Here is a 23,603-nt window from a genome sequence, read left to right as displayed (position 1 = left end):
ACTCGAACATTTCTTACTGGATCGGAAAGATGTTTGCATCAATTGATAGGGAATATTTCTACGCTTCTATCGCAATTAATAAAATGTTATTTTTCATTAGATAAACAATTGAATAACTGTAAAATGTTAAGCGTTATCTAAACGGCATAACTGCCTCATTTTGATTGGCCCGATCTACGATTTCCCTAACACAGCCATCAAACCCAAGCAGCCTTGGGTAAATCAGCATTGCAAATACATGAAAGTCGGGGGTATTTTTGTTCCGACTGAAATGTGTTTCCCTAACACAGGCTTTAAATCCAAGGAGCGTGGGGAAATTGGCATTCCAAATACATGTAAGTCGGGGGTATTTTTGGTCCGACTGAAATGTGTTTCCCTAACACAGAGTTCAAATCCATGTAGCGTGGGGAAATCAACATTGCAAATACATGAAAGTCGGGGTAATTTTTGTTCCGACTGAAATGTGTTTCCCCAACACAGACTTCAGAACCAAGGTGTCTGAGGAAATTGGCATTGTAAATTCATGCAAGTCAGTGGCATTTTTGTTCCGACTGAAATGTGTTTACTTAACACAGACTTCAAAACCAAAATGTCTGGGAAAATCGGCTCTGCAAATAAATGCAAGCTTCGAGTACTTTTGTACTCGCTTGCCTTTGTGCAAACTAGAATATGTTTCTTTAACACGGTCTCCTAAACTTAAGAACCTGGGAAAATCGTGCAGACACTAGAGACGAATGAACTTTCAAGTTTAAATCCTTTATAGTATAAAAAGTAGAAGTTGAAGTTTTTGATTCATGCAAGTCGGGGGTATCTCTGCACCCGCATTTTTTTTGCACTCCGCAAAGTGTTTTCCTAGCACGTATTACCAAAGCGGGTACGAACACAACGCTTTGGCTCGGTTATTCATTATTGTATTGAAGGATATACCTTCATATCTTCCGCTCATTGAATTTCTACGCATACCATTTGATGATTAGGCAAAATGTTGTTAACCATTTGCTGCGATAACGCCTATTCATTAAACAATATGCGTTCGACATACATGTCAAAATCGGAACTGAGTGCCTGAAGTTCATATAATCAAGCGAATTCGCGGTTCGATAAGTACGTACACTTGAGAGATGCAAACTTCAGAAGCAAATGTAAAATAAAATAATCGTTTGAAAATTCTCCCGTTCACAAATTTTGTTCTAGGCATCATACCAACCGTAAAAGGACTATCATTAAATTTACTATCACAATGCATGAATTGACCTTACATGACATTTCACAATCTTTTTAGTTACAAATCAAATATATTGAATTCAATTGAATTCGGGAATTGTTTCATTCCATCAAAAATTTAATCAATACAAACAAATGATTGATAAGCTAAGGTAGTCCCACGTCAACCTTGCGGCTATATCATAGATATAACCCACTCATTTTTTAGGGTATACCCTTTCGTATAACAACATTTATAGGTATCAAAACAACATTGATGTTCAGCAGATTTAGTTTTTTACAATGGAGTGTTCGGAATTCAAGTGGAAACGGTACTTCTAATGAGAACATAGAAACTTTTTAAAGTCCCAGCATTCATAATTTTCACAGGTCCCTCCGATCTACGCCCTGGACACAACCAACGTTACGCAGTGGGCCTCGAACGTATCCACCCGGGCGTATCAAGTGATCGATGCCGTTCTTGCCGGTGTGCCTCCCCCCATCACCCCGGTACCCAGGTTCGCAAACCCCCGAGAAGGTTTGAACGAGGAAACTTCCTTCCACTGCCAGGACTGCCAGCGGACCATAGTAGGCGAGTACCAGTGGCAGTTGCACATGCGCTCAAATAAACACAAAAAGTGCGTCCAGCGGAAGTTCAAAACGCTGCAGACGATGGCCGCGACGGTGACAGCGCCATTACCGGCCGAGAGACCCACAAACACTGCCGAAACCGTGCCATCCATTCAGGTTAGTGAGCTCAAGGAATAAAGTGTGCCGGTTGCGTGCAGAAAATGTGTTCGAGACTTGTGTTTGTGCCGAAATTCCTTACCTTTCTTTGGGAAAATTAAACAATGGGTTTGAATTTATGATGTAATGATTTTATATATAGCTTCCTTTTGAATTTAGTTTACAACAATATAATTCGAACAAAAAGGGTTCGCTTAATCTTCACGGAATGTTTTTTTGGATACACGAAATACAACGTTGAGATAAAAATCGTTTGCAGTTAAAACTAGAAGTAACTTTTGCTTGTCGTCTATTGCATGATACAAGTATATCTCATTTTTACGTACATTTGATTTGATTTGATACACAAATGTTGCTGTCACGAAACGAAACGATATCACCTGTGTTCGAAGATCCTTACCGCTTATTATATTATCAGCCCTTATTGGCAGTCGTTTGTTTGCATCCTTCTTCGCTTCTAATTTGTTTGTTTCGTTAACGTTCACGGTTATGATACAAGGATCAGAAGTGGGGTTCTAAAAGTGGCTATATATATATATGTGTGTTTGTGTGTTTGTATATATATATATATATATATATATATATATATATATATATATAATCTATCTTTATCTTCTTCCAAATGACCGATTTGTTGTTTCGTGTAAATAACAAATGTTCTACATGTGTTTTGTTCTTATTGTTCTGCAGAGTAACTAGTTTATTGTTTTTGTCATTTTCCCACGGGTCTCTCGCCGTCGCCATCGCTAATTATTGTTTGTAGCGTGTAAGTATATTATTTTTCACACTTTTTGTTTTGTTTCGTTCTGCCTTCAATAAAACTATTATTACAAGAAGTGTTCACACAGAGGTGGGGTACAAGTTATTGTCAACAGTAGGCTCGCGCTTTTGATGCTTGTTGCTTGTTCATCGTTTTGTGTTCCACGTTTTCGTTCCTTTATGAATAGACATAACCGCGAAATGATAGAGAGGGTGGCTCGTTTTGTTGTTGTTTTCACGCTGCGAGCGCTTAGTAGGCTGTGAGGTGTGTGTACCCGAGCAGAATAATGTTACGCTAATAAGTGGCAAATTCGTAGTTTCGACGATTTTGTGTACTGCAATACGTAGGCTGGGAGGATATTTTTCCGGAATTGGTCATCTTAGTGACGTTAAAAAACGCAGAGTAAGCCTTTGTTGAAAACGAAACCACGAAACAAAATTTTAAGTATGTATGCATACAGCATTATTTTTTATGTTTTGCGATCGAATAGCATAGTTTCGTACGAATATTTGCCTCTTACTAACACTTGTCGCCTTCACTTTCACGCTTCTCCTAGATCAGTAATTTCTTTCACCTTGGCAACCAGCTTCGATTGTAATTTAGTATCCCGAGGCTGTTTTTTCCTTGGTCTTGATTATAAGAAGAGTTGGAAAATCGTTCTGGCAGCAATCAAGGCGCCTAGAACACAAAACATTCTTCAGTCATCTTGGAAGTCTACTGTGTTTTGTTTGTAAACAAAACACAATACGCTAGTACCGAAGCTCGCTCCTGATCAGTCTGTCTCTTTCACGCTTCAAGCAAATAATTCCCCTTCTGCTTTCTTCCGTACTGTTTTGACGTAGGACTACGTATTTCATTTCTATACCGGGGTGCAAGTACAAAATTTTGAAAACGAAAGCGTTACGCCGGAGAACGAGATTTTGAGCGTTAACAGCTCCTAAACAACTGAACGAAATGGTATGATATACACTTCATTTGAAAGATAAAATGTCTACGCGTTCTATGCTTTTTACTTTTTGATCCAAAAGCTTGTTTCAATTGCCTTAAAATTGCTTTCAAAACAGGCTATTGAAATCACACCAACGTTAAAGTTAACGTTAATAACTATTTTTGCCGCGAAAGGATTTTGGCGATTTACATACCAAACGAATCGGAAATTCCCTAAGATTTGTTTGATATGCTATACATTACAATCCCATAGCCTTTCTATGGTTAAAATTAATGAAAATTAGAAGCATTCCCATTTCCTCATACATTTGTTCTGTCCATTTGTGTGCTTTCCCGAACAGAGCTGTCAATAACGAGCAACGAAGGGGAATATTTACCTGAAATATAAACAGTGGATTTCGCTGAAGCAAACTTTCATCCTTCGTGAGGAAACCGACTGAACAACATTGTTGCTGGGCGAGCTGGACAGCGAGGGATCAAATGCCTTTCTCAAGGCAATGGAGGCGGAGGAGTAATATAATGGATAATGTTTTCAAGGGCCTTTTTTAAGGTTAGAGACGAATAAACTGAAGAAGTTCAAAGTCTCAAGCGAGGAAGGAAGCCAAACTTTCAGTGTCGTTCTGTATTCAAAGCAATGAATATCGCTTGTTCTTCCTTGTTTTGCGTCATCACATGTCTTCGTTTAGGATTGAGTCGTGGACGCGACTAAATTACTTACTCGTTGATGTCTCTGGCATTGCAATCATTGCATCAAACTGACGCCATTGCATTAATGTTCTGAGCTACACAATTGTGTGGGGAATCATCAAGCTAGGCTATCGTCAGCTCACCAAGAAAATAAATGTTCTGGAATTTTGTCAGTGATTTGGTTTCGCATGATGGTAGGAAAACTCTCTCCACAAAGGATGACAGCTAAGCTTATCTAGACTGGCAATATCAACTGAAAGGGCTTCTGTTGAGAAGAGCACAAAACGGAGATAAGTGTGTATATATTTAGTTTCTTAAAGCCATCGATATATGGATATTTGTGTGCGTACGTGCGTGCTTCATAATCCGTACGTGAAAATACTGCATCTTCGCTACGCTGAAGCCCCATTTGTATCTGCTCCCGTGTGCATTGGCCCTGTAACGATGCAACAATCGCCTAATTTTTTTATTGCTATGATTGACGATTGTTTTGTGTTGCAAATTATGCAGTCGTAATGATAAATATAAACAAAGAGGGGAGATAGTGGGAGGGAAATATTTACGCTAGGGTATTAGTACTGAATCTCTGCAGAAGCAAATATTCAGCCTTTTTCCAAGCAGTTAACATTGTTTGTTTTCTATCATCAATGTATTGAACTGACGCTATGGTGAAACAGGTGTTAGGGTTGTGCACCAAAAATTATTTGGGGAATACCAAGTTATTCAATTAGTTATTTTAAGTTATTAATTTATTTGGGCTCGCGTGTCAGTCGCGAAACTGCTTCCAACTTGGATTGTATTTGCGCGAATCTTGATCATAATGAAGCAGTGCTTTATTTCGAGGTTTTTGAGATTAACAGATAGAGTTTATTTCGTTTATTTAGTCACCAAGAAAGTAAATGTCGTTCTGAAATTCTGTATGGGATTTGGTTTCGCTTGCCAGTAGAAAAACTTTCTCCACTAAGGATGACAGCTGCGCTTATCTCAAGCATGTATTGTTCTGCGAACACAAGAATGAATCATCAAACAATTATCGTCAAATGATTCTGCAAAAAAAAACATTTCAGGGCGACCAAACTGGTAGAATGGTTATTTCAAAATTTTCGTAGCATTATAAAATAATATCCGCAGTTATAGACAAGCGACTTGAATTAAACTATAGCGTAGTTCTACGTCAACAATGCGGTCGTGTCTTGAACACAACCTCCTATAACTTTTTCATATACCGCTCCCCTAACCAACTTAGTGACGAAACGGCCTCACCTTAGAATATGCTTCTAGGCGCTTTGGGAGAAATATCTAGAGCAATCGGAAAAGGGACAAGACTCATACTACCAAACAACGAGACGAAGAATCATTTTTCGTGTCCAAAATTCTATCCTGTTACTGAACAGGAAAGCTACATGTAAAGAGGAAACCTCATTAACCCGTTTTATGCCAAGCGTTCGAAAAATCGAACAGTAACTTTGATAAAGCTTTGGAAAGCAACCATATGGTAAGGTTTTGCCATCAAATAGATAGAATAGAATGATAGCTTAGCCTATTAGCTACCACTTACTATCAATTTCATTCAATTTTGTATACCTTTATTAAATTCGGTTTAAAGCAGCTATATACGGAAAGTACATAACCTCACATAACCTAAGAAAAATCGAAACCTTATAAAATTCAAAAATATGTGAACTTTTCTACAGTATTACTTTGATAAAAGATCACACATTGTGATGTAGGAAACAAACCATTGGATTTAACCTTCTACAGGAACAAAAATGTAGGTTTTGGCCAATGTTTTTGTTTGGCGGCTTTAAAATTTTTTGTCATTTTCCGAAAACGGAAGAACGGAAAAAATAATTCTTTAAGATTGGGCTTTCTATAACGCCAATAATCAAAATTACACCAATGGCTCTCGTTAAAAAATAATTTTTACAGCTTGGTCGTTAATGGGTTGAAGTCCAACAGTTTTTCTTAAATAATATCAGGTGTATGCCTATAAAACCGACATTTATTAATAGCTACGCATCATAATGTAAAAAGTTGGGAGTCATATCGATTTTTAATGTGACAATATCCTATTAAAAATATCAGAGTTTGCATGCTGCAAAAATTTTTGTTGTGGTTCAATTTTTGTTGCCCAAATTTTGGCGTATAAAAAAAACTCCAGAAAATATTTTTTATTTAACTACATTCAGCTAAAGTAAAATTAAATCTATTAACATTTAATTCATCCACTTCATTGATTATCGAACTGGCACCCAATAAGATCAATTCACTACAGCAGCTACTCGAATTTCCCAAGAGAGCACTCATGGTCATAGAATACTCAATATACATAAATCACCGGGCTATGAAGTTATTACAAACAATGTTCCAGACAACGTGGAGACGAAGGAGAAAATGCTATATTTATCTATAATATATTTCTGTAGTCACAGATTTATTTGACCTATATTTATGTAGATCTCAACAGTTTAGATTTGTGTTTAAAAATGATACATGTTGACTCTTTGTCTTCTTCTGCATAATTGATTAAACAGACGAAAAGGGCAGTAATGGTTTTAATTGTATTTTTGTGTACACTTTTGAACGCAATTTGGTTCCGGATTCTACCACGTTAACTCATCTAATCTGTTAAAGGATACAAGTTCATACAGGAAACGATTTTTTCCAAAGCTTCCATTTGATGTATCCAAAGAGAAAAAATTACAGATTTTTTTTTAAACTTTGCACAAAACTCAATTCAAATGCAATTGCTATAGACAATCACAGTCCTATGTCAAGATCTCGTCCGTGCCCCTAGGTTCAGATCCATCAACTTTTTATCAAATAAATATCTTTGGGAGCCTGGACTGAATGCGTACTGAATGGAAAGCACACCAATAACGGGGATTAATGTGCTTTCGTTTTCATAAAAATGAACCAAAAAAGAGTGGATCGCTTCGGTTGGTCACTCATCGAGCAATTTCATTACTCTGCTGAGCATCCTGGCTTATTATAACAAACGGTTAACAAGGTTAAAAAAGGTACAACACATTTTTCTATTCGGGTAGCTGCTCCCCACATTGCGCGCCTATTACACTGAGAGAAATAATTAGTAAATATAACGAATTTTTTGGTAAATACTACCAATCTATAGTCATTTTCGACCGTACTAATAAACACATATGTCAAGCAGAACCATGATTCGGAAGCCCAATATCGGCTACATTTTCTCGCCGAAAATGCACGTATCAGAATTATATCCTTATTATACCTCCGTATTGCCTTATGGGAACAATGAAAATGGTTAATACGCGCTTTTCTCACCAATTTTCAGATATGACAATATCCAAGCTTACTAATGTTATCGAGTAAATAATACTAATCTCTGGTATGGGATGCGGGTTTGTTGACAATATGTACAAAAACTATGGATGGGTTATACCTATGATATAACCGCAAGGTTGACGTAGGACCGCCGTTGGCTTAGTAATCACTTGTATTTCTTCAATTAGCAATAATCCCACCTCGGATGACCCTTATTGGGTACGATATCGCCGCTGCGCAGTGCTATCTTTTGTGTATTGATTAAATTATTGATTAAAAAAGTGAATGAATGAAACTATTTGCGAATTCAATTGCAACAAATCTCAATTTAAGTCGATTCATGCATTATGGTAGTAGTTATCGCATCAAATAATTATCAACATGTTGACTAATCATCAATTTGCAAAACCGCAAACGAGTACGGAAGTTCCCACTGCTGGCATCTAAATTTCTATGCCGATTTCCACAGGCTCTATGGTTTTGAAGTTTGTGTTAGAGAAACATTCCGATTTCCAGAAACGCAAACGAGTACAAAAGTACCCGCAGCTTGCATCAATTTTGCAATGTCAATTTCCCCAGGCTCCATGGTTTTCAAATCTGTGTTAGGGAAACATTCCAATTTCCAGAAACTCAAGCGAGTACAAAAGCACCCGCAGCTTGCATCTAGTTTGCTGTGCCGATTTCCACAGGTTCCATGGTTTTGAAGTCTGTGTTAGGGAAACATCCATCCATTCCAGCGATCGTACCACAATCGTTGCGCAGTCGTAACCAGGGTTGCCAATAATATTTTTCAAAAAACAGGAAGTGGGTTATATCTATGGTATAACCGCAAGGGTGACGTAGGACTATCGTTGATTTAGAGATCATTTGTATGAAGTTGAATCTGAATTCATTCTGAATGAATGAATATTTGGAGAACTTCGAAAACGAGAGCGTTACGTTGGAGGCACAAGGTTTTATGCATCCAATATTGAATACGGAAATATCCTACTGATGGGGAAGAATAATCTTCAGAAGCTATCCTGTTGATTGCGATTGATTGAAAAATCACAAAACCTAATGTATTTGGTCACAGTGTTACATGGATAGAAAACATTAAAATAAACTCTTTCATATGAATGTAATTTTAAATTCCCAGAGGAACTAGCAGATTATTTTCAGTAACGATTAGATATTTCCACATTTTCCTCGATACTGGAAGCCCACCAGTGGTTAATGCTTCTGTTAATAGCACTTGATTGAAACATATTTGGTCACAGTGTTACATGGATAGAAAACATTCAAATAAACTCTTTCACATGAATGTATTTTTAAATTCCTAGAGGAACTGGCAGATTATTTTCCGGATCTTTCTCGATCCAAACGGAAAGAATTCCGTGCGCGTATGTGTGTGTGTGTAGCGGCTGCTTCGAGATCTTCCCGGGGAACCGTTTGTAGCATCACTCTCCTCCTGATGGATTCCCTTCTGGCCTAAGGTGCACAAACAGGCTCTTGGTGACACCGTTCATCCGCGCTTTCATGATAAATGAAGAGCTTAACCACAACAGCGACAACATGCTCCAATCGCTGTTCAATTAGAACTGAGTGGATTTCCGGGCGGCGCTCGCTTATATACCGATTGGTGATTTCAATAGCCTGTTTTGAAAGCAAATTTAAGACTATTGAAACATGTTTTTGGATCAGAAAGTAACAAGTATAGAACGCGTAGACATTTTATCTTTCGAATGAAGTGTTTATCATACCATTTCGTTCAGTTGTTTAGGAGCTATCAACACTCAAAATCTCGGTCTCCGGCGTAACGTTTTCGTTTTCGAAACTTTGATTTTACACCCCGGTATAGAAATGAAAGACGTAGTCCTACGTCAAAACAGGAAGATTGCTCTTAAAAAAACTGAAAGAAAACTGGATCCCGCGAAATAGTTTTGCTTTAAGAAGTTCGGATTTGATTTGATATTTGAAATCATTTTTTATACTTATTCCAATGTCCGAAAAATGGTATTCCTTTCAAGGCGTATAGTAGATCATAAAATAGCGAAATAAACCATGAATTAACGATTCGAGTAGATCAAAATAACGTTTTCCACCACTCAAACATTACTGTGAAACAACATTTGAGGATCTTTTCTTCTTAAACCTCTAAAAAATATGGTTTTATTTTGAAAAAACTTGAAAAATCTCGTATTTTTTGCTCGACAATGAGATAAATTGACGTACACGGTTTCTGCTTATAGCTTACTGCATCAAACCTAACCTGAATTTTCTGTTATTTTCCTTCTCGAATTTTGACGGTTCTGTAGTGTTTTTTTACCATCTTCGTAGCTATTTTTTTTCGCACTCACGAAGAATATGAAATAAAAAACTTTTCTTGCGAATGACGAATCTCTATAGTAGCAAGTCCGAAAAAAAACATCACAAAGCCCATAAGGAGAACGGTTGTATGTTGCAATTCGTGGCTACTACCTAGAGAAAGATAACTCTCCACCGTTGCGATTGAAGTTCGATGCAGAGTACGCACGATCGCAACGGAACATATCGCCGGGAATATTGGATTTAGAGGAGCTCTCGCTTACCTTCTCAGGTTATCAAAAAATAACTCTCCTCCGTCCCGATGAGATTCCTATATGTACGCGCGGTGCATAATATCCTCAGGTTTCTAGAGGAGTTCTCTCGGATTCTCAGTTCTCCAAAAGATAACTCTCCCCATCCAGATTAGAGTTCGATATATCGCCGGTCCGATTAGTTTTAGAGTTCTTCTGGTTATCTTTCCAGGTTTCCTATTAATAACTCTGGATGGAGGCGATCTGGCGAAGTGGTAACATTCATGCCACTCACGCTAAATGTCACGAGTTAAATTCTCACTCCCGACATTCTTCCAAAATGGAAGGTAAAAGTGACGAACCAGCCAAAAGTGTTGAAAATCACTAGAATACAGAAAAAAAAGTTTAATAACTCTCCGCCATCGCGAATGGAGTTCTATAAAGTGAATACGCTATGTATAACACCGGGATGATTAATTTTCGAGAAGTTCTCTCAGTTACCTTCTCAGATTTCCCACAGTTAATTTTCCATCGTTGCGATTGGATTTCGATGGGAAAAGATGCGATAAATAATAGAATGTATAGCCGATCCAATTAATTGAACAGGTTTTCCTTTTCAGGATACCTAAAAATAATCTTTCCCGCATGTTGTAACACATGAGATTTTCGGATTTTCATTTCGTCAAATAGTCAATTGATGTATACGGAAGGAAGGTTACTTGGTTTTCATATTCATACAATTAAAAATATGGAGTACTTTGACACTATGATCTGCTGAGCTTTAGAATGATTTGGAGGACCTATCACGTCTGATGCTAAGACGTTATATAAACTCAAAGCCAGCATGGCACGCAGGCTCCATGAATTTTGGGTAATTTTTTTTTTATTTTGTTATGGACATTGTAGATCAATTGGTCTGAACTTCAGAATGTTTTGGAGGATCTAGAACATTTAATATTCATATAAACTCGAAGACATTGTAGCACGTTGCGGCTTGGTAAGGCACCCCACGCACTGCACGCTAACCGTACTGATTTTCGGATGTGTAAGCAGGAGAAAAATAACACTGAGAGTGCGTAAGAAAAGAAAAGATACACTTTGGATCGATCGAACGAGAAATGTCAAAAAAACAAAATTCACCAAGGAATAGGAAGGGTAAGGGAAAATGTTTATGCATAATGAATATAACTTGGTAAAATGAAGCAACCATATAAAAAAACTGGATAAATAAAACTGGAAAAAAACTGGATAAAACTGGCGCTTCCCGGTAGTCCTACGTCAAAAATTTGTACATTCTACTAATTTTGCATTACCAAATGTATTTAGTAGTTTTCGACCGAGGATTTTTCTAAGGGTAGAGAATGAATTAGTCTGTCAAAAACGCCAGAAAATTCATCCGCTCGCTCGCAGCAGGCGTTGAATTATCCGTAATAACAAAGTTTGAAGGTTGAATGAAAATGATTGTGTGACTGCAATCGCGAATAGGAAACAAACAAACGTTTACGTGAAGTTTGATGGAATTTCCATCCGAAAATGAAAAACAAAAATAAAATACTCACTGTAAATATATATTCCACCGGGAACTTTCGACCAACAAGCAACTTTTCCCGCATAAAATACAAAATTAACAGTAAACAAGCCGGAAGACGGAATCGATTGCAGATATATATAAAGCTATACCCTCAGATAAAACGTAAGTAAAGCAACAATAGGTATACTTCGGTAACATTACTGATTTGTCTTTCTAAATTGAGAGCATTACTTAAAGCGTTGCCTTTTGGCATTCACAAATTCAGTCACTTAAAAAATTTTACATCGGTGGAATGAAAGTTTAACTTTGGCAACGGTGCAAATTTGATTGTGGCATTAGGTGTTTGCCCTTTATGCTTTTCCTTAACACTATTAAATTGGTAACGAATGAGAGTAACAGCCACGGTAATATTCTTATTTGTTATAAGTTTTCTTAACACATTAGTGATGAACATCTACATTATATGTATAATTTTTACAGGTATATTGCACGTAACAGTTGACTTGTGATGTTCGGTTTTTTTTTTGTTATAGTGGGGTTTTAAATACGATTCATCGCTAGGGTAAATATGTCGACTATTGGTTTCTGTTGCAGCGAACATATTCGCTTGTATGCCCAGACTAAGTTCTTCAGATAGCCTTCGAGCATTCTCGCTTTGATACATTTGATTGTTTTTATGATACCGCTAAATTGGAGAGAGTTGCTGAACTCCGTTGATATGATTTGGACACTTTAAGTTAACCCATCAGTATGTTTAGTAGATTTGTGTATCATTGTCACTTCAGACCATTCACAATGCAATTTCATGCGGTTTCTTCGTTCATATAGGAATGGAAGTTTCCGTATCTCTTCTAAAGGCAAACCAATTCGATAACCCTTTCTCGATGCCTGTCCCACAACACTTAGATATCTATACGAGCTCTTTTCCCTATTTATGGGGAGGTTTCAGATCTCCGGTTTAGATACTGTCGATTTATTCTAAATATCGGCATACAACCTGGGCATAGCTTATTGTCTAGTGGACTAGTCGTGTGCTGCTTCTATGGGCGTGCAATTATTCATTCTTCCTCCTCGTCCAACGGTTGTTCTCTGGGACCACTGTATGTCGGACAGCACAGTCCTTCCGAACCATCCGGCCGTATACAGAACAGCGAAATCTCGATATCCGTCGGTTCGTGGGGTACGATACCGTGCACATCCCTCAGCTCGTTCGTTGGGAACCACGCGGGCTCGGAATCGTCAATGATGTTGATGCCACATAACCTGAAAACCAAAATACGAACATGTGAGATGTGGTTTTAATTGTGAGGGTAATTTTCACGTGAATTCACTGATTTAATTGTACTAATTTATTCATTATTGGCTAATTAAAGTTTTGTGGGGAAAATTTCGAGTATTTGCTATCTCCTAAACCGATATCATCGAAATTATTGTTGATCCCTTCATGAACCCGATCTACAGTGACCCGCAACGAAGAAAATCTAGCCGAATTCATAAACTTTTTCATAGCTTGATATATATACATATGTGGATGATAAATCATGGAAGTTCATACCAACCGTTAGTGAACAGCATTGAATAATTCCAACTTGATTCGCAATTTTTCAAGTTCTATGCAAATTTTGGGTTGGAACAGGTATGACAAAGAAAAAAATCTACTGAAAAATTTCACAAAATCTTCGTTACAAGATTTGACATTGAGGCGTTTAGTTTCTTGAAGAACTTCCGCGATCCTCGAGAACGATAAAGCAGCTCCATCTCCTCACATTCTTTCTCTTCCAAACGGCGCTTCCCGGTTCCACGTTGTGTTGAGTCGCTCGTTGCAGCATGGCTGCGCGTGCTGCATTCTTCTCGTTCAGGAGCGCTCGGCACTCGTCGTCAAACCATTCGTTCCATTGTCCTCGTTGTTCATACCCCAGGGTGTCGACTACCTTGACAATCCTTGAAAATCGGGGAATATCAGGGAATTAAAATAATGTCAGGGAAAATCAGGGAATTTCGACATCAATCTGGAAAAAAATAAATTCCGTCGTTTAGAATTTTTATTATTACAGTAATTTAAAAAAATTGATAACACCAAAAGCTGAGAAGGTATAGCTAGGGCTTGATAAAATGAGCTTCATGATGATGTTAGACTTTGCCACGAATTCTAAAGTTCAGAGTTCTGAGCTCGATGAAACTTCGTAAGCTATATTTTGTCATTGGTTTCGACGAGTCTTTGAACAAGACTACAAAGGGGCTGTAGTTACTTCTGAATATCAGATTTTTGGATGAAGAATAAATGAAGGTGGTAAATCGTTACATGACGTCAATGTTCATGGAACGTTCTCAAGCATCAGAGATTGAGCAGCTTCTAAAGAAGGTCTGGGAATTATATATTTGAACAAACCTACCAACGTGAATTGGTCATAATACGCGAACTGCAACTGGACTTTTACAAAGGAGAAGAAAAACTCTTAAATTTGGGCAGCTACGGATTCATCAAAAGATTGAAGGATTAAAAAAAAACTCGTCAAAATATACAACAGACAAATCTTGAAATTTTGTATGGGATGCGGAGCTCTGGTTTTAAAGCTTACGAAGCATTGATATATCCTTGATCTTGCCGTCATTGATTTCGATTAAAAAAATAGCTGGAAAACGATTCGAGAAACTTTTGACTGTTGACCCTAGTGACCATTTTAATATTTGACGGATTTTGAACGTATTTGCTCACTATGATCCGGAAAATAAACAACTGGAGCATTTTTGGAAATGGTAGGTTTACGGAACTTTTTAACCAAAATGGTCTTCTGTCTCTCGTGTGGAAACTCCAACGTTGAGAGAGCCGAGAGATACCGAATGTTTTAAGAAAACTTTTGTGAGGAAACGGTTAGGCTATGCGACAAGTTTACGATGGTATGCTTCACTTTGGAAGGATAGCATCAATAAAAATGTTGTGCTAGTTAATTCAACGAGTTCAAAATTCTCATTCTCTTTATCTAGAAGACAAAGAAAGTCGAAAGAAATAATAAAATTTTGACGTGGGACTACGTCTAACCGGAGTATATGGGGGGTAAAATGAAAACCTAACACAGAACATGCAGGAAAAAATGAAAGATTCCGAATGCTTATAACTTCAACATTGCTTACTGGATCGGAAAGATGTGCGCATCAATTGATAGAGAATATTTCTACGCTTCTATCGCAATTAATCAAATGTTATTTTTCATTAGATAAACAATTAAAAAACTGTAAAATGTTAAGCGTTATCTAAACGCCCTAGCGGCCTCGTTTTGATTGGCCCGATTCACGGTTTACCTAACACAGCCATCAAAACCAAGCAGCCTTGGGGAAATCGACATTGCAAATACATGAAAGTATGGAGGCTTGTGTTCTCGCCGAAATGTGTTCCCTAACACAGACTTCAAAACCAAGCACCGTTGGAGAAATTGACATTGCAAATACATGCAGGTCGGGGGTATTTTTGTTCCGACTGAAGTGTCTTTCCCCAACACAGACTTCAAAACCAAAGTGTCTGAGGAAATCGGTTTTGCGAATAAATGCAAACTGCGAGTACTTTAGTACTCGCTTGCCTTGGTGCTATCTAGAATATTTTTCCTTAACACGATCTCCTAAACATAGGAACCTGGGAAAATCGTGCAGACTAGACTAGAGGCGAATGAACTTTCAGGATTAAATCCTCTATAGTATAAAACGTAGAAGTTGAAGTTGTTGATTCATGCAAGCCGGGGGTACTTCGGGTACGAACACAACGCTTTGGCTCGGTTATTCATGATTGCATTGAAGGATATGCCTTCATATCTTCTGCTCATTGAATTTCTACGAATACCATTTGATGATTGGGCAAAAAACTGATAACCATTTGCTGCGATAACGCCTATTGGTTAAACAATATGCGTTCGACGTGCATGTCAAAATTGAATCTGAGTGCCTGAAGTTCATCAAATCAAACAAATTCGCGGCTCGAGAAGTTGTACACTTGAGAGATGCAAACTTCAGAAGGAAACCTAAAATAATCGTTTGATAATTTTTCCGTTCTCATATTTTGTCTTGGGCATCATACTAAACGTAACAAGACTGTCAATAAATTTACTTGTAACTAAGAACATAATCTATCACAATGCACGAATTGACCTTACATTACATTATATTAACTTTTTACTCACAAAGCAAATATATTGAATGCAATTGAATTCGGAAACTGTTTCATTCAATCAAAAATTTATTCAATACAAACAAATGATTGCTAAGCCAAGTTAGTCCCACGTCAACCTTGCGGTTATATCGTAGATATAACCCACCCATTTTTTTTTAAATGCACAGAAAGCCGAAAGATTGCAAGAAAAAGTGTTTCGTTAAAATCGTAACAGTTTCGTGAAAATGATCCGAATCAAAATGAAAATGACTCATTCTCTACTAGTGTTTAAGACTCCTTCGTAAGAACTTTGAACTGTATTATTAAATCTATTTTTTTATCTTTTACGACACTTCTCTGTCGTCGTTTAACTTATTCAAAAATCACAAACAATTTTTTCATTGGAAGATATCGACAGACGTTCTTAAATTCCATTGTTTAAGCTAACTAAATATCTTAGGAACTATAGCTAAAGTATTAGTAGAGAATTTGATTACTAGTCTACATCTGGAATTTTTCTGAAAAAATACTGGAAAATCAGGGAATATCAGGGAATTTTTCTTCGAGTTTTGAGTCGACACCCTGTACCCGATGACGGTCTCTGTTGTGCTGCTAATTGCTGCTTCCAAGGTGTTCCAGCATTCATCGAGGGGAACAGCACCCAGTTCGTCTACTACCGGTAACGCAGCTTCAAGACGCTGCGAGTGGTTGCAGCAGCGTTCGAGTCCTGTAGTCGTCGTAGGTGGTACCGTGGTGAGCGCTGGCGTCTTATGTTATTGACAACTGACTGTTTAGAACGCAGTTTGACCATCACCAGGTAGTGGTCTGAATCGATATAAGCGCCACGATAAATCCTGACGTCGATAATATCCGAGAAGTGCCGACCGTCGATCAAAACGTGGTCAATTTGTGTTTCTGTTTGCTGTGGTGATCTTCAGGTGTAACGGTATTGGAGGCTGTGCTGGAAGAAGGTGCTACGTATGGCCATGTTCTTGGAGGCAGCGAAGTCGATAAATCTTAGGCCTTTTTCGTTGGTTTTCTGATGGGCGCTGAACCTACCCATTACCGGTCTGAACTCCTCCTCTTGGCTGACCTGAGCGTCCAAATCATCTGTCGTTGATCGGCCACCAGCCAATCACCCGTTTCTGCATCTCCCCCATCACTATGACAGCTGTACCCAGCTCGTGTGTGTTGCCACAGCTCTAGTAGATGGCATACCCACCTTGAAACGATCGCACCATCGAACCTTTCCAGCACACCTCCTGCAGCGCTACGATGTTGAAATTGCGGGCTCTCAATATTTCCGAAAGAATTCGGGTACTCGCAAGAAAATTGAGACTTGCAGTTCCATGTTCCGAGTTTCCAATCTCTAGTCCGTGTTCTTTGCGTGGGTTTAGTTCGATCATCCAGTTTCGAATTTCTTTGTGAATTTTTCTGTGCGTTTCATTTTCACGGATGGCTCGCAGGGCCTTCACCAACCCCCTGTCTCGCCAAAGAACCGTCGTGCACAGCTATTTTCAGAGTCCCCGCTGGCACGAAGACAGTGATCAGCCACCCCTGACATGGGGATCAGACGCTATTATAAGCATCAAATTAAAAAAAAAATCGGAGAGCGCGGGTCAAAATTGATTTAGTCGTTACTTACCGACAGATTGCCACTCCCGGTATCCACAGAATTGACACCAGTATCAACACAATGGCCACCACGATGCACCAGTGGGGCCACTCGAGCCGTTCCGTACTGCCGGTGAGCGCATTCCAACCCGGATAGCTACTGCCCTCGGACGCAAGCTCCATAAAGGATGCGATCAAAATCGTCAACATCGCGAACGGAGAGATGTACTTCCAGCATAGCATCCAATACAGACCCGGCCGGGAACCCGTCATCAATTCGATATCATCAGCGAATCTGTGGAACAAATTTCATATATCAATTACCACGCTCCTAAATGTTATCTAAGCTTGATTAGGGCAACCTTTTGATGCCGTAAATGTAGCTGACACCAATGCACTCAAAGAAGGCAATAATCAGCAGCGTGTAGTTCCCGGCGAAGCTGTCCATCAGCTGGAATATGTAGCTGCCAGCCCCGTTAGCGAAGCACATCGAAAGCGTACAACAGGAGAGGCATAATCCCTAGCAAGAGGCAAAAACCAATGAATCAATTCTCGCGTAACTTTTGAAAAGGTCCAATGTAACATTTTCGCCAACTCGAGAAAAACGTAGTTGAAGACCCGAACATTATTTCGCGAATTGTCTTGAAAGCTATCAATCTTTATCACTGTTTTCACCACTAGCTGTCAAGAATAACTTCGTAAAACCAATCGTAACTATTGTTCCGTGATTTGAGATTAAGGTTGAAGCCTCGGAGCGAAAAATGTTACATTGGACGTTTTGACTGCCCGCGTTTGCACATTGGACATATTACGTTGCACTATAAAAATTTGAAACTAACTAATAAACAACAATCCAAATATCAGCATTTCGTTCTAAAGACTGATTATTATTGTTATCACTCGTTGAATTGCACTGAAATCGATAACAACACCCGTAAGAAACAAATTCCAAAACGACCGAAGTACGACTGCGAGTTGTTTTGACTGCTTTGTTACTTCGGACGTTTCGGCCGTCGGAGGAAAGTGGCGTCCGAAGTAACAGCCGGCTGCTTAAAATTCGAATCTGTACATTGGATATTTTTTGTATCGGCGACAAAAAGATGAAGAAGATAGATACGTGAACGATTGTTTTTGTAATACATTCAATGATTGAAAACTGATAGCGTGCATCCATTAACTCGATTTGTTTACATTTGTTACATAGGACCTTTTCAAAAGTTACGCGAGAATTTGTTAAACGCAAATCCTGTGACCCCAATACTCACCCCAATAATAACCTCCTTCCGAAGGTTGGGGAACAGCTTCATGTCCATCAGCGAGGTGGCAACTCCTTCCAGCGTTCCGAACTGTGAATCAATACCCAGCGTGAACAGCATCAGGAAGAACAAGACCGCCCACAGTTGAGCCGCTGGGAACTGGTTGATGGCCTCTGTGAAGATAATAAACGCTAGCCCCGTTCCGGATGCGCTCTGTGAATGGTTTCAGACGCATTAATTGATTACCGCTTCGTAACTTTGGGAGTTAAAACAGTCTACCATTCAGTCTACAGAAAAAAAAATCATGCATCGAACCAATAACTTAATACGATACTGGTAACTAAACTAAGAGTAAAAACCGTTGAAAACCAGCCTCGGGTACACTCCGCGGCAACTGGCAACACATACACATTGTCACAATTAACATCGAACAACACAACGGCACTACAACTGGATGGGGAACAAGTTTACATTTTCGAGTTCCTTCTGCAGATCACAGACCGGCAGATCGGAAGTTTTGTTCAACGCCAGCAATGCGTCGCGTTCCTCCACGCACGTGTCGTAGATTGAGGTGGCCTAAATGGTCGGGAGTCGGTTAAACATCAAAATAGAACATTATGAACGGAAGGATAGTACCTTAAAGCCAATCACAGAGAACACGACCACCCCGGCGAACATCGAAGTGCTACAGTTGGTGAACGATACCACCAGCGCATCCCGATAGCAATTGTTATTAGCCGGATTGTACGAACTGAACGCAATCAGTCCACCGAAGGCAAGACCCAGCGAGAAGAAGATCTGAGTGCCCGCTTCCAGCCACACCACCGGTTCCAGTATCGACTCCCAGCGTGGAGTGAACAGATGCATCACGCCTTCCGATGCTCCTAAAAGTTGAAATGAAACAAATTACTTAAACAAATTCATGTGTGCAGCTTCAACTCAACGAACCTTTCAGTGTGATTCCTCGGAAGAAGAAAATGATCAACACCACGTACGGAAAGATGGCCGTTATGTAGACGATCTTGCTCGACTCGGTGATTCCCTGCACCATACACATGTACACCAGTGACCAGGCGGTGATCAGGGCAATCGCTACGCTGTAATTGATGCCCTCCGGCTCGTTGACATCCGGTGAAACCATCAATGTTTCCCGATACCAGTAGTACTTGGTCGGAGAGGACACCACGCACTCCGGCTCTACATCGTAGGTAAAATTTTTAAACAACCTCTTGGGACACTCTGCCCAGGGCAGAGGAGATTCAAAGCTGTGCAACAGGTAAATCAGACACCACGCGATGATCGTGTTGTAATACAGGGCGACGATGTAACTCACAAAAGCCGACGATATCCCGATTCCTCCGAGATAGACTGAAACCTCGTGCCAAACACCGATCGCTCCCTTCCGCAGGCGTTGTCCGATCGCAAGCTCCAAATAGAAGATGGGAATTCCTTGCAACAACAGCATCACGAAATACGGAACAAGAAATGCCCCACCTCCGTTCTTCTGCGCTAGGTAGGGAAATCTCCAAACATTGCCCAAACCGACGGCGTAACTGGAAGCGGCATAATTCAGCATTGTAAATACTTCCCAACCCGTGACCAGAGAAAAACGAAAAGAAACAGCAACAGAAACTACCGGACAGAAAAAGAGTGTAATGTCACAAGTAAAGGGTGTGTCACATCAAATTGCATCACGGAAAAAACGCTGTAGAAATTCGCCCAGTAGACCGATCCTTTTGAAAATTTTAGACAGTAAAATAAAAACTATTAAACAACTTTTGGCATTTTCTTTTTATTCATACTTCGAGCCCAAGCCCGTATGCTCGCACCTTCCTCTTTACCCCGTCCATAAGGTTCTGTACAACGTCAGGTTGTAGTTTTTTTTGAACAGAAATCCATTTTCTCTTGAAGTCCGCCTCCGATTTGACAACTTTTGGGTTCTTCCGGAGGGCCTGCTTCATAATCGCCCAATATTTCTCTATTGGGCGAAGCTCCGGCGCGTTGGGCGGGTTCATTTCCTTTGGCACGAAGGTGACCCCGTTGGCTTCGTACCACTCCAACACGTCCTTTGAATAGTGGCACGAAGCGAGATCCGGCCAGAAGATGGTCGGGCCCTCGTGCTGCTTCAATAGTGGTAGTAAGCGCTTCTGTAGGCACTCCTTAAGGTAAACCTGCCCGTTTACCGTGCCGGTCATCACAAAGGGGGCGCTCCGCTTTCCGCAAGAGCAGATCGCTTGCCACACCATATACTTTTTGGCAAACTTGGATAGTTTCTGCTTGTGAATCTCCTCCGGAACGCTGAATTTGTCCTCTGCGGAGAAGAACAACGGGCCCGGCAGCTGACGAAAGTCCGCTTTGACGTAGGTTTCGTCGTCCTTTACCAGGCAATGCGGCTTCGTCAGCATTTCGGTGTACAGCTTCCGGGCTCGCGTCTTCCCCACCATGTTTTGCCTTTCATCGCGGTTAGGAGCCTTCTGAACCTTGTATGTACGCAGGCCCTCCCGCTGCTTGGTGAGCTGGACGAATGAACTTGACAAATTCAGCTTATTGGCGACATCCCGGACCGAACTTCTCGGATCACGTCTAAACTGCTTAACTACGCGCTTGTGATCTTTTTCACTGACGGAGCATCCATTTTTGCCGTTCTTCACCTTCCGGTCGATGGTTAGGTTCCCGAAGTATCGTTTTAGTACTCTGCTGACCGTGGATTGGACGATTCCCAGCATCTTACCGATGTCCCGATGTGACTACTCCGGATTCTCGAAATGAGTGCACAGGATTAATTCACGACGCTCTTATCCGTTCGACGACATTTTTCCAAATTTACGAAAAATTGACAGTGAAGCATGGCCAACGTGATCTATACACTCTTATCTGATTATAAGCGAAAGCTGAAGATATAATTCCTAAAAATTAAAAATCTACAGCGTTTTTTTCGTGATGTAATTTGATGTGACACACTCTTTAGGCTAGAAATATTGTGACGCGGGAAAGACGTCATGGGTATAATGTCTCACAGCAAAGCGTAATTTTCATTATAAGCTTTCTGTTGATTTTTTATATGAATGTTTTCAAACATTCACATTTTCTCACGAAGCAAATGTTTGTGGCTCTAAATGAACTCTTGATTGATTGATTTCTAATTGACCCTTTACAATTTACTTTTACTTTGAATTTCCTAGTACTTCTACCAAAACTCGTCATTATAATATAAAATTAATTCCAAACACCATTCACTTTCAAGATTCTTCAATCACTTGCAAATAACATGTTTCTCCGTTGCATGGAATACATGTTTGATACTGAAAATATAATAAAAAAAAGACAGCTCAAATCGGACGATATGCTTTTCAGACAATTCATAGTTATAGAAAATTTGATCGAATATTTTATCATATCTTGTTCAGACAGAGTGGACCAAGTGCCAGAGAAAGAAAATTTTTAATTACTAAATTTTTCAAATTCGTGAAATGTATCCGTAAAACAACATGACAAAAAATTATAGGAGATTGTGTTCAAGACACGACCGCATTGTTGACGTAAAACTACGCTATAGTTTTATTCAAGTCACTTGTTTATAACTGCGGATATTATTTTATAATGCTACAAAAATGAAATGTGTTTTTGATTGTAGAATAATTTGATGATAATTGTTTGATGATTCATTCTTGTGCTCGCAGAACAATACATGCTTGAGATAAGCTCAGTTGTCATCCTTAGTGGAGAAAGTTCTGCTACTGGCAAGCGAAACCAAATCACATACAAAATTCCAGAACGGCATTAACGAAATAAACTCTATCTGCACGCGAACCCAAATAAATTAATGACTTATTATAACTTATTTAGTAACTTGGTATTCCTCAAATATTTTTTTGGTGCACAACCTTAACACCTGCTTCACCATATCATCAGTTCCATGCATTGATGCAATGTCAAAGGCACCAACGAAGCTTTCATGATGACAGAAAACAAACAATGTTAACTGCTTGGAAAAACGATGAATATTTGCCTCAGCAGAGATTCATTACTAATACCCTAGCGTAAATAATTTCCTCCCGCTATCTCCCCTCCTTGTTTATATTTATCATTACAAATGAGGTTTCAGCGTAGCGAAGATGCACTATTTTTACGTACGGGTTATGAAGCACGCAAGTACGCACACAAATATCCATATATCGATGGCTTGAAGCAACTAAATATACACACACTTATCTCTGTGTTGCGCTCTTCTCAACAGAAGCCCTTTCTATTAATATTGCTAGTCTAGATTAGCTTAGCTGTCATCCTTTGTGGAGAGAGTTTTCCTACCGTCATGCGAAACCAAATCACAGGCAAAATACCAGAACATTTATTTTCTGGGTGAGCCGAGCTTGCTTGATGATTCCCCCCACAATTGTGTAGCTCAAAGCAGTTTGATGCAATGATTGCAATGCCAGAGACATCAGCGAGTGAGTAATTTGATCGCGTCCACAGCTCAGTCCGAAACGAAGACATGTGAGGGCGCAAAACAAGGAAGAACAAGCGATGTTCATTGTTTCGTATCTAGAACGTTACTGAGAGTTTGCCTTTCCTTCTTTTCCTTGTTGAATTAAAGAGACTGCAAACTTCTTCAGTTCATTCGTCTCTAGCCTTCAAAAAGTCAATTGGAAAACTCTACTCATTCCTCATATTACTCCTCCACCCCCATTGAAAAAAACCATTCGATCCCTCGCCGTCCAGCTCGCCCAGCAACGTTGTTATCCAGTCGGTGTCCTCACGAAGAATGAAGTTTGCCTCAGCGAGATCCACTGTTTATACTCTAGGCAAATATTCCCCTTCATTCTTTTTCTTTTCCTTCCTTCACGAAAACTTTATATGTTACGATTTCCCCTTCATTACT

At 39.5% G+C, this 23,603-nt stretch overlaps 2 protein-coding genes across 7 annotated transcripts in view; one reads left to right on the top strand and one right to left on the bottom strand.

Moving 5' to 3' along the window:
• The window catches only part of LOC129773107 (tRNA dimethylallyltransferase), a 432,576-nt gene extending 430,468 nt beyond the window's left edge, over window positions 1-2,108 (top strand). The window contains exon 7 of one of the 2 annotated variants that reach the window (XM_055776672.1): window positions 1,594-2,108. In XM_055776672.1, coding sequence (XP_055632647.1) covers window positions 1,594-1,971 — 378 coding nt within the window. In that variant the 3' untranslated portion in view covers window positions 1,972-2,108. The remainder of the gene's footprint in view (window positions 1-1,593) is intronic. The other variant, XM_055776664.1, reaches the window with a different exon arrangement.
• Window positions 2,060-23,603, bottom strand: part of LOC129773078 (sodium-dependent neutral amino acid transporter B(0)AT3) — a 34,669-nt gene continuing 13,125 nt past the window's right edge. For 3 of the 5 annotated variants that reach the window (XM_055776630.1, XM_055776636.1, XM_055776645.1), the window contains exons 4-10: window positions 19,673-20,277; window positions 19,361-19,608; window positions 19,196-19,300; window positions 18,734-18,937; window positions 17,831-17,988; window positions 17,500-17,763; window positions 2,060-12,979 (exon numbers count right to left, since the gene is read on the bottom strand). In XM_055776630.1, coding sequence (XP_055632605.1) covers window positions 12,775-12,979; window positions 17,500-17,763; window positions 17,831-17,988; window positions 18,734-18,937; window positions 19,196-19,300; window positions 19,361-19,608; window positions 19,673-20,277 — 1,789 coding nt within the window. In that variant the 3' untranslated portion in view covers window positions 2,060-12,774. Of the gene's footprint in view, window positions 12,980-13,275; window positions 13,726-15,785; window positions 17,431-17,499; window positions 17,764-17,830; window positions 17,989-18,733; window positions 18,938-19,195; window positions 19,301-19,360; window positions 19,609-19,672; window positions 20,278-23,603 lie in introns of those variants that run through there. The other 2 variants (XR_008742662.1, XM_055776653.1) reach the window with 2 other exon arrangements.

Source organism: Toxorhynchites rutilus, chromosome 1 (assembly GCF_029784135.1).
Source record: "Toxorhynchites rutilus septentrionalis strain SRP chromosome 1, ASM2978413v1, whole genome shotgun sequence".
Lineage (NCBI taxonomy): Eukaryota > Metazoa > Arthropoda > Insecta > Diptera > Culicidae > Toxorhynchites > Toxorhynchites rutilus.
The sequence above is the reverse complement of the archived record's forward strand: the minus strand, read 5'-3'. Positions and strand labels throughout refer to the sequence as shown.